This window comes from Capsicum annuum, chromosome 2 (genome assembly GCF_002878395.1).
Source record: "Capsicum annuum cultivar UCD-10X-F1 chromosome 2, UCD10Xv1.1, whole genome shotgun sequence".
In the NCBI taxonomy this organism is placed as follows: Eukaryota; Viridiplantae; Streptophyta; class Magnoliopsida; order Solanales; family Solanaceae; genus Capsicum; species Capsicum annuum.
In genome coordinates this window covers 29,791,311-29,810,589 of record NC_061112.1, presented here as the reverse complement: position 1 = coordinate 29,810,589, position 19,279 = coordinate 29,791,311, and the positions used below count along the sequence as shown (strand labels likewise).

The window sequence follows — 19,279 nt, the reverse complement described above, 5'->3', positions numbered from 1 at the left end:
AGGAGCCAGGTCATACAGCTATTGTTGGTGAGCTCCAGTTTGCTTCGGAGCTTTCCGAGTCGGTTCCTTATATTTTGTTATTGTACAGGAGTCATGTGTGGGCGGGGGGTTTGTACCGACCCTAGTTATGTCATGTATATCCTAGAGGCTTTGTAGACATAAGAAAGGGTAAAGTCATGGAAATTTATATAGTGATGTTATATTTGTATATGTGGTGGCCCCGACGGCCAAGTAATATATATATATATATTTGTGCGTGTTGTGCTGATACAGGTAATTAGACCCTTCTATATGCAACGAAGTGCTGTCCAAATTTTTGGTGACATATAAGTGAAAGTACAGGTATTTGAACGGATTCTCCCGGGCCTTCTCGGCTTCGGGTGCCAGTCCGGCCCGATGGGATTTTGGAGTGTGACAATTATTCAGTGCTCGGTTACAGATATCAATCATGGATTAGCTTGTGGTCCTTTGGGGTCATGAGCACCGTGTAATGTTCCAGGTACCAGATTTGAGGCATTACATTCCAGCTGCCACTCATGCTTATATATATAGTTTTACTTTATAAATGTTGATTTTATTTTTTATTAGTAAAATCACGGAACAAGCAAGTAGGTGGAAGCAGGCATGTCACCGCCAGCTGCCTGCTTTTAGCTGTCACTCATGCTCTTAGGGGTTGCGTCATTGAAGAATTTCCACAAACACCTAGAAGTCAAAAGTTCACCCAAACAAAAAATTTTCAAATCACACAGAAGTACTGGTATCAATTTGCAAATATGACTCAAACAAAATTCCTAGACCTAGCTTTCCGCAAATCACACATGAAAGTTAAACAGTTTAGAGATTTTTTTCAAAATTTTCTGAATTTTTTCAAAATTTTCTCTTAAATACATAGAAATAAAAGACCCATAAAACCAACAAACTTGACATTAAATTACTTAAAATTCAACTCGAAGCATCAAGAAATAAATAGCTTACAGGATTTTGAAGAGCCAGTGACTTTGATCGATTTAGATTTTTCAATTGTGGTTTTATCTTAACCACAGAATTACCTTGAATAGAGTAAAATCAAGCTTAAATATAGTTAGCCAAAACCCAATTCCATGTTGAAGAATTTGTAGGCGTCAGTTGTAACTTTTGGAGATAATCAAAGCAAATGGGTATGGAAAAGAACGTCCAGAAACAGAGAAGACAAAAAAGCATACGTGTTGTTAGGACTGACTGCATATTTTGGATCACACAACACTTTTAGTAAAAAGATTGAATTACCCTTGGAAGCAGGCATGACGACCATCACCTGCTTCTAAGGCTTTTCTATATATTATTATTACTATTATATATAAGCATGAGTGGCAACCGAAAGCAGACAACTGCAAGCAGGCAGCTTGCGGTCAACATGCCGGCATGCTTCCACCTACCTGCTTGTTTCGTGATTTTACATATCACTCCTAATTAATTATTATATGACATTTATGTATTAAGAAATAATAATATATAATAAAAAAATAAAATAGACATTTATGACGTAGTTGTTTCAGCTGTTTTAACCGTGATTTTACTATATTACCCGTAATTAATTTCTATATGTCATTTATGTATTAAAAAATTTAAAATAGACATTTATGACATGACTGCTTCAGCTGCTTCAACCGTGATTTTACTATATCACTCATAATTATTATTATAAGTTATTTAAATATTAAAAAATTAATAATATTTAATAAAAAATAAAATAGACATAAAATACTAAATTATTTTATGATATTTTTATACATCATTTAAGTATTAAAAAAATAACAATATTAAATAAAAAATATAGAATAGGCATAAAATGATAAAATATTTTTTGATATTTTAAATTAAGTTGGCGTCTTATATGGGACCACTTAAAAAATTTGTACAAGTATTTTCTATAATAATTTTAGTATGTTAGTTCTAATTAGTAGAATAGAGTAAAAAATATTATAAATTACAATAATTAAAAACTTAAATTATTTTAAAAATATAATTGACTATCAATGCCACAAAAGTTTAAGCAACTAAAAATATTGTTATACAAATTTCATCAACATAAATATAATAATATATGTCTATCTTAGAATAATGTTAAGTATTCAGATGGTGTTAGAGAAGTACTTGATGAATTGCTTGATAGTTTTACAATTACTGATCCTTCTATTTATGGTCATCCTATTGTTTATGCATCATGGGATTTCTTGAAAGTGTTTGGTTATTCCAAGAATTAGGCTATTGGGAGGAATGGAAGGGTGTTCCAAGGTCCTAAGACTAATAGAAGATTAGTTATGGCTATTCGCGAGGCGATTCGTGAGGAGAGGGGTATACAAATCAGTTTGTTAAGTTATAGGAAGGATGGGACACCCTTTTGGATGTTGTTTCATATGTGTCCTGTTTATAGTGAGAAGGATGGGAGAGTGGTTCATTTTTGTATAAACAACATAAATCCCAACACTTTACTATCTAATTACTCTCTCTCCCTACTTTTATCATAATTACATAAAATCCCAGCTATGATACACTAGGTAACGTCATGATACATTAGTTTATGATACATTAATAAATCTTTAATTGTGGTTAAAAATGGAAAGAAAAGGTAATTAAGCCTACGGTTGAGAAATTAATGCGCTTAATTAAAGAAATTATTGTTTAAATTACATAATATGCGTCATTTAATAACTTATGATAACAAATGTCATAAGTTTTCCTATTATGTAAAAACTTATGATAACAAATATCATAAGTTTTCCTATTATGTAATTAAAACTTATGATATATTGTAGTATGATAACAAATAACTCATTTAATAACATTGAGTTTATGATACACTACAATTCATGACACATTATATTTATTTGTGGTTACTAATACATTATTATATTTAATTTGCTTTATACTTTATATATGTAAAAATTATCTGATACATTGTATTAAAAGCTAAATAACTTATGATACATTACTTTATATACAAATACAACAATATTATATCTACTATTGTATTGTTAATTTAAGTTTCTGATACATTACATTATTTTGGTTGAGATACATCATTGTAATTAAGTTTGCATTATACTTGACTTATTTTTGAAAATATCTGATACATTATATATTTTACATTAAGTTATAAAACAACAATTAGCTTATATGATACATTGCTGAAGAGTAAAATATCTTTTGATGCATAATAGTCTAACAGATGAACAAAAATAATTTATCGAAATTGTAATAAAAACAATCAAAAGTTTTGCTTAGAAAATAGCTGAATACATTGCCTGAATTTTGGGCGAGATTTGCGGCACAATAGGTGAAGTAATAGGGGTGAATTGTGATGTATCTGAAAATAAGCTACTTTTATGAGTTAGAAGGAATTTTTGTAATTAGTTTAGTGGCTGTGATTGGCGATGGTAAACTAGGATCATGTCATAGGTCGGGGTCGGGGTCAGGGTTAGGAGGTGTTGGGTTTGGGTCGAGGTTTGGGGGGTTGGGTCTAGGATCGAATTTGGGGTTAGGGGCTAGGGGTAGTAAGGTTAGGCGGGATAAGAGAGCTTATAGGTTGCGAGTTAGGTCTTGGAATATCGGTACTTTGCAGGGTAAGTCTATAGAGCTGGTGAAGATTCTTAGAAAGAGGAGGGTTAGTGTAGCGTGTGTTCAGGAAACTAAATGGGTAGACACTAAAGCGAGAGATGTGTATGGATATAAGTTATGGTACTCGGGTAGCGTGAGACATAAAAATGGGGTAGGTATCTTAGTAGATGAAGATTTTAGGGAGCAGGTAGTAGAGGTAAAGAGAGTTAGTGATAGACTGATGTCTATTAAGTTGGTCATGGGAGGGTCCACGGTGAACGTTATTAGTGCATACGCCCCGCAAGTAGGTTTAGACGAAGAGGAGAAGAAGGAATTCTGGGAGGTTTTAGATGAGGTGGTGAGGAGCATCCCGAGCACTGAGAAGCTTTTCGTGGGAGGGGATTTCAATGGGCATATTGGGTCTTTGTCGAGAGGGTATGATGATGTGCATGACGGTTTTGGTTTTGGTGAGCGGAATGAAGGAGGAGCTTCTCTGTTGGATTTTTCTAGGGCTTTTGGGTTGTGGATAGCAAATTTGAGCTTTTCGAAGAAGGAGGATCACCTTATTATGTTTCGTAGTTCAGTGGCCAATACTCAGATAGACTTTTTGCTTCTTAGAAAAAGGGATAAAGCGCTATGTAAAGACGATAAATTCATACCTAGAGAGAATCTCTCGACTCAACATAGGTTGTTGGTGATGGACTTGGTTATCAATAAGGGCAAAAAGAAGAAAAACGGGGAGGCACGACCCAGGATTAAGTGAGGTAGCTTGATTTTGGCTAGTGCATTGGAGATGGAAAAGAAGTTGAAGAGTAGGAGAGCTTGGGAGAGTAGAGGGGGTATGGATAATATGTGGGAGACGACTGCCGATTGTATTAGGGAGACCGCTAGAGAGGTATTGGGTGTCTCGAGAGATCGATCTGGCAAACATCGAGGAGACTGGTGGTGGAACGAAGAGGTCAAGAGAAAGGTGGAGTCTAAGAAGGTGGCTTATGCTAAGTTGGTTGGGAGCAAGGATGATGAGGAAAGACAGAAGAATAAGGAGTATAAGGTAGTTAGAAGAGAGACTAAGTTAGCGGTTATGACGGTTAAGACAACAACTTTTGAGAGTTTGTATGCGGCTTTAGAGGAGAAAGACGGAGATAAAAAGTTTATAGGATGGAAAAGGCCAGGGAGCGAAGGGCTCGTGACCTTGACCAAGTGAAGTGCATCAAATGAGAGGATGGTATAATGTTTGTTGAAGATGCTCTCATTAGGGAGAAGTGGCAATCCTATTTTCATAAACTTTTGAACGACGAGGGGGATAAAGGTTTTGTGTTGGGTGACTTAGGGATATCTGAGGAGGGTCGCGATTATAGTTCTTATAGGTGTATCGAGGTTGAGGAGGTCAAGAAAGCTATTCGCAGGATGTGGCGGGGTAGGGCGACGGGGCCAGACGAGATTCCAGTTGATTTTTGGAAGAGCACTAGCGGGGCAGGCCTGGAGTGGTTGACAAGGTTGTTTAATATTATTTTTAGAGATGCTGAGATGCCTGAAGCATGGAGGTGGAGCACGATGATTCCAGTGTATAAAAACAAGAGAGATATTTAGAGTTGTAACAACTATAGAGATATTAAGTTGTTGAGTCATACTATGAAGGTTTGGGAAAGGGTGGTAGAGTTGAGGATAAGAAAGATCGTGATGATCTCTGAGAATTAGTTCGGTTTCATGCCTGGTCGCTCGACCACTTAGGCCATTCTCCTTGTGAGGAGATTAGTGGAGCAGTTTCGAGAGAGGAAGAAGGATTTGCATATGGTGTTTATTGATCTAGAGAAGGCATATGACAAAGTTCCCAAGGAGATTCTGTGGAGGTGGTTGGAGGCTAGAGGGGTGCCCGTGGTGTACACTAGGTCGATTCAGGATATGTATGATGGTGCGAAGACTCGTGTGAGGATGGTAGGTGGAGATTCAGAGCACTTCACAGTTTTGATAGGGTTGCACCAGGGATCGACTCTTAGCCTGTTTCTATTTTCCTTGGTGATGGATGTTTTGACATGACATATTCAAGGGAAGGTGCCTTGGTTTATGTTATTTGCAGATGATGTGGTTCTGATCGACGAGACTTAGGGTGGAGTTAATGATAAGTTGGAGATTTGGAGACAGACGCTTGAATCTAAAGGTTTTCGGTTAAGTAGAACCAAGACGGAGTACTTGAAGTGTAAGTTTAGTGATATGTCGCAAGAAAATAGAGTGGTTGTGAAGCTAGACTCTCACGCCATCCAGAAGAAGGAAAGTTTCAAGTATTTGGGGTCCATAATTCAGAGTAATGATGAGATTGACGAGGATGTCATGCATCGTATTGGGGCAGGGTGGTTGAAGTGGAGGCTCGCTTCGGGAGTCCTTTATGATAAGAAGGTGCCCCCGAAGCTTAAAGGTAAGTTCTATAGAGTGGTAGTCCAGATGGCTATGTTGTATGAAGTGGAGTATTGGCCAGTTAAGAACTCCCACATCCAAAAGGTGAAGGTGGCAGAGATGGGAATGTTGTGATGGATGTGTGAACATACCAGGAAAGATAGGATGAGAAATGAGATTATTCGGGAGAAGGTAGGAGTTGCCTCGGCGGAGAATAAGTTGCGAGAAGTGAAGCTACGTTGGTTCGGGCATGTGATGGGAGGGGCCCTGATGCTCCAGTACGGAGGTGTGAGACTCTGGCTATGGATGGTTTTAGGCAGGCTAGAGTAGACCAAAGAAATATTGGAGAGAGGTGATTAGGCATGATATGGAGCAATTACAACTTACAAAGGACATGACTCTTGATAGGAAGGTGTGGGGGACGCATATTAGGGTATAGGGTTGGGGATGAGAGCGCAGCGGTAGTAATAGAGGAGTGTTCCTTTGGGTCTGGAGTTTCTGGTTCGTAATGTTATGGCTGTAGTTTTTGGGCTAGTGGTGTTGGTTTTTTTGCATCCCGTACTAGTTTATTATGCACTTATCTTTTGCGTTTGTTATACTGTTAGTTTGTTTTGTGTACCATACTAGTTTATATGTGCTTACTTTTTGTATTGGTTATGCTGTTATTGGTTCTAAGCCGGGGGTCTATCAGAAACAGTCTCTCTACTTCTCTTGAGATAGTGGTATGGTCTGCGTACACTCTACCCTCCCTGAACCCCATTAGGTGGGAATACACTGGGTATGTTGTTGTTGTTGTAGTTCAGTGGGATGACATTTTAAGTAATAATGAAAAGTTAAGGTGTTGTTTTAAGTAATTTTTCCTTCATTTTTTGGGGGGAACTAGGCAGCTTATGCCGTGCTACGCACGACCCAATGTTGATCTTTAAATTCTACGTTATATGTAATTCTATTATTTAATTAACACCTTCATTTATTTGATTGATAAATTCTAAGATAGACATATATTATTGTATTTAGGTTGATGAAATTTGTATAACAATATTTTAAGTTGCTTAAACTTTTGTGGCATTGATAGTCAATTATATTTTTAAAAATAATTTAAGTTTTTAATTATTTTAATTTACAGTATTTTTTTTCTATTCTACTAATTAGAAGTAGTATAGTAAAATTATTATAGAAAATACTTGTACAAATTTTTTAAGTGGTCCCATATAAGACGTCAAGTTAATTTAAAATATCAAAAAATATTTTATCATTTTATGCCTATTCTATCTTTTTTATTTAATATTATTATTTTTAATACTTAAATGACGTATTAAAACATCATAAAATAATTTATTATTTTATGTCTATTTTATTTTTTATCAAATATTATTAATTTTTTAATATTTAAATAACTTATAATAATTATTATGAGTGATGTAGTAAAATCACACTGGAAGCAGCTGAAGCAGTCATGTCATAAATGTCTATTTAATTTTTTTATGAAATTTTTTAATACATAAATGACATATAAAAATTAATTAAGGGTAATATAGTAAAATCACGGTTGAAGCAGCTGAAGTAGTCATGTTATAAATGTCTATTTTAAATTTTTTATGAAATTTTTTAATACATAAATGACATATAAAAATTAATTAAGGGTAATATAGTAAAATCACGGTTAAAACAGCAGAAACAACCACGTCATAAATGTCTATTTTATTTTTATTATATATTATTATTTTTTATACATATATCATATAATAATTAACTAGAGGTGATATAGTAAAATCACGGAACAAGCAGGCAGGTGGAAGCAGGCATGTCGACCGTCAGTTGCCTGCTTTCAGCTGCCACTCACGCTTATATATAGTTTTACTTTATAAATGTCTATTTTTTTATTATATATTATTATTTGTTTAATACATAAATGTCATATAATAATTAATTCGGGGTAATATAGTCACATCACGGAACAAACAGGTAGGTGGAAGTAGACATGTCGACCGCTAGCTGCCTGCTTGCAGCTGCCTACTTTCAACTGCCGCTCACGCTTATATATAGTAGTAACTAGATAATGAAGGGCCCGTTTACGGGCCCAATATTATAAATTTAAATATATTTATAGCTATTTAGTTATTATTTTTTAAAAAGTAGTCATTAATATTTTTGAATTGACATAATAGAAAGTGTAAGTAAAAATCACATTATATAGTAAAATATAACTTCTTCTTTTACAAAATCAAATAATATCTTAGAACCTATTTAAGGTTTCATAATTAACATTAAAATATCATATAGTCTAATACTTATTTGAACATCGGGTCAAACATATTCTCTTAGATTAAACAACGAATTGTTATATTTATATTTTTCTACTTTATTTAAAAATTATACAAGAGAATAGACTAAAATTATAAATATCTATTTATTAACATTTTATATAGAATCATACGAAGCAATATGAGATCCTAATCCATACATAATTGATTTTAAATACATTTAGATTTGTTTTATGGGTGTTTAACAAATGAATAAGGACTTACTGGATGGACATTTTAATGAATCATAATGTTAAAGTATTGCCTTTATGTCTTGTCTTATATACGTTAAAAATAGGAGACCAATTTAATGCAATAAGTGATTTGTCTTCCTGACGAGGAAGTTTACTACCTCAAATAAAGAGAATCAAAAGAATTAACAAAATTTAACATGATATATATTGTGGTAATTTAACATGTGATAGTTAATATTACATAAATAAGTTGTTTAAAATAATTTTAATAGGTGCTGAATAAATAATTTTCTTTTCATAAATTATATGTACTGCAAATCTTTATAATGATATGTATCATGTGAAGTTTTGAAATTATGGAGAAATCACTTATTATGTTTGATAGAAAAACGCCATTTCAATATTCATGAGTATTTTTTTTGTTACCTTACTATAATATAGTTATAGTTACTTTATGCAATTAATGTGTGGCCAAAATTAATTTCACATTTTTATCTTTTATGAAATATATGTGAATATTTGCATATCCTCCTATAAACTACGTCTCCCTTTATTTCGATTTATTACATTTTGATTAGAAATCGAATTTAAGATATATGAAAAAACTTTGCAATATTTCAAATTATCTTTAAAATAAATAAACCTTAAATAGAAGAGTATACCTTTGTTGACTTTTTGACAAATAAATAAAATTTAACATGACTAAAATATTAATAATATTATAAAATACTAACCAAATAAAAAATATCAATTCTTTTTCTAGAACTGATTAAAAGGAAAAATATATTATTTGAATTGAGACATAGGATGTATAATTGATAACAAAAAAATTATTATTATGACGTATATATTTCACTTTTTCAAGTTTGTTCGGATTATAAACACGTTCAAGTATATCCAAATCTATGTACTGTAATATTCTAGAATTGAATTTGTAAATCAAATTGAATTTTTAATCATCTAAACTATATTATTAAATTGATTCGAATCGGTTCAAAAAATGAAGTTGATCTGATTTGTGCATAAATATGATCTTAAATCATACGAATATTTTATACGTTCTTGTTTAGAATCAAATTTCATATTCTTTTATGAAAGTTTTATAAGTATACAATAATATAGCTGCACTTCTTTTTTTAGATATTTTTATTTTAATAAAATAAAAGTAAAAATTTCAACTAAAAAGAATTGAAATTTAGATAATATCTCATTAAAATAGATTAATTATTAATATACAAAACATATATTTTTTAAATTATGTTTGAAAAAATGTGGGATCCACCTTAAATGTCACATCATTAGAGTACACTTAGCATTTTGGGTAAGGTGTTTGGCTATTTTGTCATCTTGAATTTTATGACCAACTTTTAAGACTATAGAGAAAATGGCCAAATACCCCCAACTTTTACCTCAAATTTTAATTACACACTTATACTTTGCGGGGGTCCTATACCCCCAAATTATTTTAAAGTGAAATTATTACCCCCTGAACTATTTTAAAATAGAATCATTACTCCCCCTAAAACGGACAATTAGTCATTTAGGATGTGGTGTGATGCACGTGGCAACAATATTTTTACACGTGTTTTTATCACTTTTTTCTATTTCCTTTTCCATTTCATTACTTTTTTCCATTTACTTTTATTCATGTTCTTTCACAATAATTTTTTCTCCATTCTTTTGTTCTTTTTTTTTTTGTTCCTTTCTCTTCATCTGAATTTCTTCAATCTCAAAACCTTGTGAGATCCCTCGTTAAATATTAAATTCAAAGTTGATTATTAAACCCAAAGTTTAGAAAAAAAAATAAACCATTGTTAAGTATAATGTATAAACAACTCAAGTGGGCTTCACACATTTGCTCCAGGAACGAAAATTCTCATTTTTGTATTTGTTATGTGAGTTAATTGCAAATTCGTTGTTCAATTGGAACTCAAGAATTACTAGTTTTTTCAAGAATGGTGATGTTAAGGAAGCACACAAATTGTTCGATGAAATGCCCCAAAAGAATGTAGGAGTTGTATGATTCCTGGGTATGTAAGAAATGAGATGTTAGATTATGCTCAACAAATATTTGATACAATGCTGAGCAGAAACGTCATTTTTTATTTTTTATTTTTAATTTATCAATTATGAAAATTGATGTTGAATTTATGATTGTGAAAAAATTTGGTGTTGATTTTGATTATGGTGCTGATTTGATTGTTTCAATTTCAAGAAATGTGGATTTGAATAATGGTTTACGGTTTGAGATTGAAAATTCAATCGATGTAAAGCCAAAAGATTTCAAGATTCCACAAAATGTGTATAGAGCATTGTTGGAAGTTTATGTTTCATTTCATGAGAATGATGAGTCTTGGTATGGTAATTCGGTTAATGAGTATGTAAGTTTGAATAATCTTAGTGTTCCGAGGAATGGAGTTTTTAGGGAGGTGATTGTTAGTTTGGATGAAATGGTAGTTGGTGTAGTTTGACTGTTTACTGTGATTTATATCGGAGGAGATGAGGAAGATGATAAATTAATCTTGAATTGGATGTCATTGTTGAGTTCTTGAAGAAGAAGAAGAAAAAAGAAAATGAATAAAGTAAAATAATAATTAAAATTATATATATTTATGTAAAGAAAATATTAAAAATAAATTTTTAATATATATTTTCGTTCTTACTCTCTTAAAAGAGAGTGAAACACACTCTCTTGTCATGTCGGTTTTCGGGGTGTAATAATTTCACTTTTAAATAGTTCAGGGGGTCATAGGACCCCGGCTAAGTATAAGTGTGTAGTTGAGAATTGAGGTAAAGGTTGTGGGGGGAGGAGGACATTTGGCCATTTTCTCAAGACTATATAATAGAAACAAATATTCTAGAGTATTTATAAAATGACAATTTTACCCTTGATCGTCCTCCAACTCACTCTTCTATAATATAAATAAATATATATTAGACTAGATGATAGAACCCGTACAAAAAATTATATTTTTATTTTTATGTAATTATAAGAATCTTTCAAACATATTCTAAGATATGTTCGTAAGTCATATATAAAAATATTTTTGATAATAAAATTTAATAATTTGCACTGTAATAATTTTTTTGTATCGATTTATGTCATCTTATTTTATCCTAAATCGGTAATGATCGGGTAATCGATTTTTCATATTAATTGAAACTAATTTACTTTTAAAATTTGAAAACATCTTTTTGAACGATGATATTAATACCCCTATATTTAAAACTTATAGCATCTTTAAAAGGTGTATACACAAGTTCGAATGCAACGATAAAACAAAAAATTGAAAACATACTTTCTCTGTTTTAAGTTATTTATCTTACTTTTTTTTTTAATTTGCTTAAAATTTTTTTTTTTTCTTTTTTGAAGCTTTTTAAATTCAAATTTCACATTCTAAATATCTTTTATTTAAACTATCAAGATTCGAAATTTCTTTTATCTTCTTAAACTATACTAAATTAAAATTAGATAAAAACATTAGAATTAAATTATAAAGTAATTTTATTTTAATCTTTTAGCACCACATTTGGTAAACATTTAAAAGAATTAAAATTGAACATTGAATATCTTAAATACAAGTTAGATGGAAAACAAATATAGCTAAGAAAATGACTCAAGTTAATTAGATACAAAAAGTTAGTAGTCTTCAATCTTTTTTTTTTTTGGTTTCCATCTGGTGTTTGGTACCCGTATTAGAGCTTGACTAATTCAAATTCGCATCGGATAAGGCCCCATTCAGGGGTAGTACTCTCAATAAAGTTTTCTCCATGCCCAATATTGAATCCTTGATCTCTAATTAAGGATGAAGCAGCCAGCACCACAATGATAGTCTTCAATCTTCAATACAATCCAAATATAAATGATAAATGCAATTGTCATTTCAATTAATTGGGGTCCACAAATTACAATTAATAAATGCAAAGAAAACATAAAGCGCGTTAAAGAAAGTCAAAAAGATGGGCCCACCTGCAATTGCTTTTCTGCAGGCACAATAGTAGTAAAAAGTAAAATTATGATTTGACTTTTATGTCCAAAACTGAAAACGCACACACATAAAGAAATCAAATACAATGCTATTAAAGCATCAAAATTCTGAACTACCTATAATGCCCCTGACCGGCAAGCAAGCATGACGACCAAGACCTGCTTGCTTGATCATTTATATATAGTAGTAATATATATACACTAGTTTCGGACCCAAACTCATGATATAAAATTTAATAATTTAAATTCAAAAAATAATTTATATTATTTTTTTACTTTATAATTAAAATAATCCAATGACCGACATATTAAATGCATTTTGATAAGTTTTATAATTATTAAACTTTTTAATCACATAATTGGATAATTTTAAATAAATTTTTATTTATGCAGAAGAAAGTATTATTGGAGAATTAGAATATATCAAAAGACCATAAGTAATTCAATATTTTATAAAATAACATGATGATATTTTAATAATGGCAATTCAATGATGATCAAAAATAAAAAATATTAATATTTTAATAATGACAATTCAATGATGATCAAAAATAAAAAATATTGATATTTTATTGAGTTTGTGGGTATGTAATTTCTCAGTTATAGATAAAAATAAATTTATCTCGATATTTATTATTTTATTTCACCGATAATTTCATGTCACAAGAGTTTTAGCAAAATTTATTTTTTTCAATCTAATATAACAAAATATTTCAATGACTTCAAGTATATAAAAAAATGGTTACAATCTTAATTTAGAAGATTTGCATAAACTAACTTAATAGTGATCTATAAGAATATTAAATAATAATTAAATTAAATTAATAGATTGTTCCATTCAGTCCATTTACTTGTCGTGTTTATTATTTACGCGCTCTTTAAAAAAAAAACTATTCACCCTATTTTAATTATTGATTTATCTTTTTTCATGTCCACTAAAAAAATAATAAAGGCAATGTACTATTTATTATTGATTAAATTATATTATTTATTATATATTTTTTTAAGGAATTGAACAATATTTACTACAAGGTGTAGTTGGAAATTATTACTAACTTTGATTTTATATGAAAGTTATTTTTGAATAATTTTTTGAGCAAAAGTGATTATTAATTTAAAATGCAGGAGACGTGATCCTATGAGTGTTTTGGCCGACGGTCTGCCATCTATGGTGGCTGGCCATCCTTTTACCTCAACAACCTTTTCATCTTTAATCCCTAAAGCTGATAAAACCACTTCTATGAACCCTAATTTGCCTTTTGAGAATTATGCAAGGGCAGTGACGAATAATTCTCAACAATCTGGATCCATTAGCCGCAAAGAAATTGTCATGATTGAAGGAATTCCACACATCAAATGGACTGAGGAGGAGGTGGATATTATGAACAGGATGGAGAATCTTCAATATGCAGTGATAGGAAAATTCATGTATGAATGGTCAGATCTTGAAGAATTGAGGTTGATTATACCTCTACAATGTGATATCAAAGGAGATTGTCAAATTGGTCTATTTCGTAGTAAACACATTCTCATACGCGTTACCCAACATGCTGATTTTATTAATCTGATATCTAAAGGAGCTTTCTATATTAAGTGCAAAGATGGGTATTCATATCTCATGCGCACTTTAATATATGATGCAAGATTCAGAATTAATGAGGAAACCACTAAGGCGATGGCATGGATATCATTTCCTAACCTTTTACCCACGTATTTTGTTAAAGAATGCTTTTTTTCTTTAGATTCCGCAGTTGGGAAACCCCTCCAACTTGATCTAGCCACTATTAATAAAACTAGACCAACTTGTGCAAGGGTAAAAGTGTTGATTGATTTGAAAGGAAAGCTCCCAAAATCAGTTCTCATGGATATTGTTAATGAAGTGGGGAGCAGAGAACAAAAGTTATATCTATCTGGTCAAAAGGTCAACAAGGATAAAAATGCCTTTTATATTCATCAAAATATTGCAGCTGATGTGAGGCAACTGGTAGAGGAGAGTATAGGTATCTCTAGAGGCCGGTTCTCTTTAAAATATCTCGGATGTCCTATAACACACTCAAGAAAGAGAAAGGAACATTATGTTGATCTTATTAATAAAGTGAAATCTAAGCTACAGTTATGGAAAGGGAATATGTTGTCTTATGGTGGTAAAGAGGTTTTGATTACAAGTGTGTTGCAAAGTGTTCCGATTCATGTGATTTCAGCAATTGTGCCCCCAAAATGTGTCATAAAGGAGTTGCATAGGATTTTTGCCAATTTTTTTTGGAGTAACAAAGTGACAGGTAGAAGTAAGCACTGGGCTGCTTGGGTTGAAGTGTGCTTTCCTAAACAAGAAGGGGGTTTGGGGTTCAAATCTCTATTTGAAATCTCCCAAGCTATGCATGCAAAACTATGGTGGAGGTTTAGAACACAAAACTCTTTATGGTCACATTATATGTGGAATAAATATTGTCAACTCTAGTACAATGGAAAGGTGGATCCCAACAATGGAAGTTCATACTCCAAAATAGGGACTGTATTGAGAAATATTTGTGGTGGGAACCTAAACGGGGTTCATCTACTGTATGGTATGATAATTGGACTAGTTTGGGACCTTTACACACTCTTCAATTAGATATTTCTTCATGCCATCCTTTAATTGATATTGAAGTATTTTTGAAGGATACTGGATGGGATTACATAGAGATGGAAAACCATGTGCCAGTCCATCTTGTTGATTTTATTAAACAACATATGGATTGTGTCAGACAAAGTGATGGGAGTGATAAACCTTGGTGGCTTAAAACTAGCTCTGGAATATTTTCTGTCAGAGCTGCTTGGGAACTACTGATAAAAGAAAGTGGAGGCTTCTGATTATTTCAAGAAGATTTGGGTGAAAGGCTTACCTTTCAAAATTTATTTTTTTGGGTGGAGAGTATGGACTAATAGAGTTCTTGTGGCTGCAACTTTAGCAAAATGGAACCCTAATATCTCTCAGTTATGCTCATGTTGTTCAAGGCAGGAAAATGAAACAATGGAGCATTTATTTTTGAAAAGAGAGATTGCTACTTCTGTTTGGAATTATTTTTCTTCTGTTGCAGGTATTATTGATCCCAGAGTTCAAATTAAAAAAATTTGACAGTTTGGTGGGAAGCACAAAGTAATTCTAGACAGAAAGTAATTTTTCAAGCTGTACCTAACATTATTTTGTGGTTTTTATGGAAAAGGAGGAATGTTGTTTTACATGGGGAGAGCTATTCAACAAGCAAGTTGTTTTGGGATATCACCAGCACAATTCATAAATTTATGAGTTTGAAATTTAATTATCCAGAAATTCCCAATTCATGGCCTCAAATGGTCGAGCTTTTCGATGCTTACCGTCCAGAGTTTCATAGAAAGGTGGTTACATGGAATAAAACTCCACAAGGATGGTGGAAGTGTAATACAGATGGAGCGTCTAGAGGTAATCCAGGTTATAGTTCAACAGCCTTTTATGTGAGAGATAATTATGGAGAATTGTTGGGAGCAAAAGGTATAAAATTAGCAGAGTCTACTAATTTAGTAGCTGAAGCCATCGCCATTAAGGAAGGAGTTCATTACTGCTGGGAAAAAGGATATTCAAATATTATTATTGAAACAGATTCTTTGGCCATGGTGAATATTATAAATGGTATCTGGGAAGTTCCTTGGAGTATGACAATGGAGGTCAACTCTATTAGAAGGCTAAAGGATCTTTTGACAGTAAGAGTACAACACTCCTTTAGGGAGGGAAATACTCTTGCTGATTATTTTATTAACCTAGTTTTTGATTTTGCAGGCACCTATGAATTTCATAATTTTCAGGAAGTCCCATTAAAAGGCAAGAAAATCATTCTACTTGATAGGAAGAGTTGTCCTAATTTGAAGATCAGACAAACAAAGGATGCAGGGGCAACATCATAAGGTTGTTGATATTATTTAACGATGACTATAATGGACAATAATCAGAAAGATAAGTAAACAATTACTAATATACTTGTGGTCTGAATAATTTTCAGTTGGTCACTATACCATGCAGCTGGTGAGAGCTTGAGGTGTTAATAATGGTATGTTACCAAGACTCATGGGTTATTAGTAATGTGTTTACTTGTCTAATGATTAGTGTTCATTCACAGAAGATATGGCTAATTTTAAGTGGCTTTAGTTTTGGGGGATATCAACTTAAGATGGTGGTATTAACCTGATTTGGGTTCAATCCATTAAAGATGATATTTAAAGAATCTAAACGATCTTAGGATCTGCGATTATCAAAGAGGTCAAATACTATATTAAGATCCTTTTCATGAGATTTGAATGATACCTGGAAGCAACCATAGTATCATTGCAACTTGGAGGTTAAATAGAAACCGTAGTTCAGCTTGGAAATGTAAAGGATGATTTCTGTCAAAATAGGCACAAGAAGAAAGTTAATCAAAGAAATTGAAGGTAAAATGAAATTCTTACCTTGGTTGGTATTCCCAAACTTCCGATCTGAAGGAACCAATTGAAGAACTTCGATTGTTGGAGATCTTGAGAAAAGAACCGTTTGAAGGAGTATCATTTTCGTGGAATTTTCAAAAAGATGGACAAGAGCAGCTCATTAATGGTGGCAGCAATAATAGTTTGGTATAGTGGATGGAAGGTCTGGTAACTTTCCTTTTTCCACATTTGTTAAGACCAGATATTGCTGGTAGATTTTATTGTTGTTTTTATGGACCGAGTCACTTTTGACTCGGGTGTAAACAATTTACTTTGTTTTTTAATAAATGGGCCAAGTAGCCCAACTTTGAATTAAAAAAAAAATTTTAAATGAAGGAAGTTTAATCAAAAGATAATTTATTAAGTGATAAGAAGAGACCAATTACAAATACACAAGTGAAAATGACCTTAACAAAAGAATAAGAGCAAAAATGAAAATATTTAACAAAAGAATACCATCAATTGCCATGTGTATTCTCTTAATTCACTTAGCCAAGGAAATGAAATACCTAAAATGTCCTTGTGAGGACTACCAAAATTTGAGATTCTCCCTTATATATAATAGTAATATATACTAGATGATGTATTCCACACTATGCGCAGGCCCAATATTCTTTTGTTTGATAATATTTCATAATTTATTATCAATTAAACATCTTATAAATCTTTTAAAATGAAAAGAATATAAATATGCTTTTTGTGTTATGACAAAAAAGAGACTGATTTTTATATATTATTTTTCTTTTTCATTATGTTAATTTATTTTTGATTTTCTTGAGATCTTAGTAATATCTCAAAATTCTCAATCACTTTGTAATAATACTTATCAAATTTGACACTTTACATGATGATTTACAATATAGTAATTTTTAAACTAGGGGTGGACGTTCGTGAATTCGGTTTGATTTTTTTTTTATTTTTTATTTTATTTTCAATTCTCAATTTAGTTGTATCAAAAATTGAACCGAATTAGTTCGGTTCGATTCGGTGTATGTAAGTTCAGTTCGGTTCGGTTTAATAATTTTGATTTTTTAATTTTGGACCTCTTTAATGGGCTAAATTATGTTTGTAAATTAGACTATTTTCTAACACTATAGAACTAATTGCTAATTGGGCCTGCTAACTCTGAGATTCAGTATCTCAGTCGACATTGTTATGGAAAACAAATGGCAAATGATAAATCTCAAAACGAGTCAATTTGTATTTCCAATCTAATATGTTCTGTCAAATTTTAGGAAGAAACACACATCAATGACATACTTTATCCTGGATTTTTGAGACAAGACATTTAATGTTAATGAGGTCACATTTTAGAGAAGGGGTTGCAGTATTACACAACAATGACAAATAAAATGTCACTTATCGAAATAGAACTTTACAGACTTAAAATCATAACTAAAAGTAAAATGGCATTATATATGTACACACTACACAGGATATTCGTTTCCAACACCTTAAACAAATGTAAAGTGAAAACTATAAAACAAGGGTAACTTCACAAGGATTAGAAGGACACACACCCTTAGTAGCTGGACAACAGAAATACTACACGTCCGACTAGAAGGAACTGAACTTAGAGACTAGAGAAAGTAGTGACTACATACATTGGGCTGGTGTACATTATTAAATTGGGGTGGCTGATTGGACCTAAAGATTAATTGGGGTGGGCTAGTGTACATTATTAAATAATAATTAGGTTGTGTAGTAAATAGCCTGTATATTGTATAATAATTCAGTTTAAACTGAATACTGAATTATATATACTCAATAACCGAAACCCAAACCGAATACCGAATTTATGAAGAAAATAAATCGAACACCGAACCGAAATACCGAATTAATTCGGTTCGATTTTTTAGTTTTCGGTATTTATGCCCACCCCTATTTTTAACCCGATTTATAGTATTATTATATAGGTTTTAATTTTTTATTTTATTTTTAAAAAGGTTGTACACCACTAAAATTTAAAAATTGATCAAATTATCCTAAAAATATTATTTATAACACAATTTCTTATTAAATTTAAAATGTATAGCTATACTCCTTTAGTATTTTCAATTGTTTTAAATTTTTTAGTTTCTTTGTAATAGAAATTATTTATCTTTCATACTTTTGTCTCGTTTCGTTTCTTTGTTTATTGAAAGAATTCTTAATTACATATTCATGTATTTTGAATTTATGTAACATTAAATTTTTAGTGAATCAAAAAAAGTATCAAAGTAAGTTTGATCATAGATGAAGTAGTATACTCTACATAATGATATTTCTCATGCTGACATATATGAAATGCTATATAATTTTAAAATTTTCTTTCAAATTCTTTTCAAGTTGTGCATTAAAGAGGGAGGTCTTTT

At 31.6% G+C, this 19,279-nt stretch overlaps 1 protein-coding gene and 1 long non-coding RNA gene across 2 annotated transcripts; one reads left to right on the top strand and one right to left on the bottom strand.

Annotated features, from left to right (window-relative positions):
- Window positions 1–11,993: 11,993 nt before the first annotated feature.
- On the bottom strand, window positions 11,994–17,287 carry LOC107858436. The gene is made up of 2 exons (XR_001670961.2): window positions 16,768–17,287; window positions 11,994–12,305 (listed from the first exon to the last, which is right to left on the bottom strand). It is a non-coding gene; the product is annotated as an uncharacterized LOC107858436 (long non-coding RNA).
- LOC124895058 lies at window positions 13,520–17,021 on the top strand. The gene is made up of 2 exons (XM_047405521.1): window positions 13,520–16,371; window positions 16,466–17,021. The coding sequence occupies exon 1, from the start codon at window positions 13,591–13,593 to the stop codon at window positions 14,908–14,910; it is 1,320 nt and encodes a 439-aa protein (XP_047261477.1). The 5' UTR covers window positions 13,520–13,590; the 3' UTR covers window positions 14,911–16,371; window positions 16,466–17,021.
- Window positions 17,288–19,279: the final 1,992 nt, after the last annotated feature.

Coding starts and splice junctions, on each gene's coding strand:
- LOC124895058 (XM_047405521.1), top strand. CDS start 13,591: ATGAGTGTTTTGGCCGACGGTCTGCCATCTATGGTGGCTGGCCATCCT.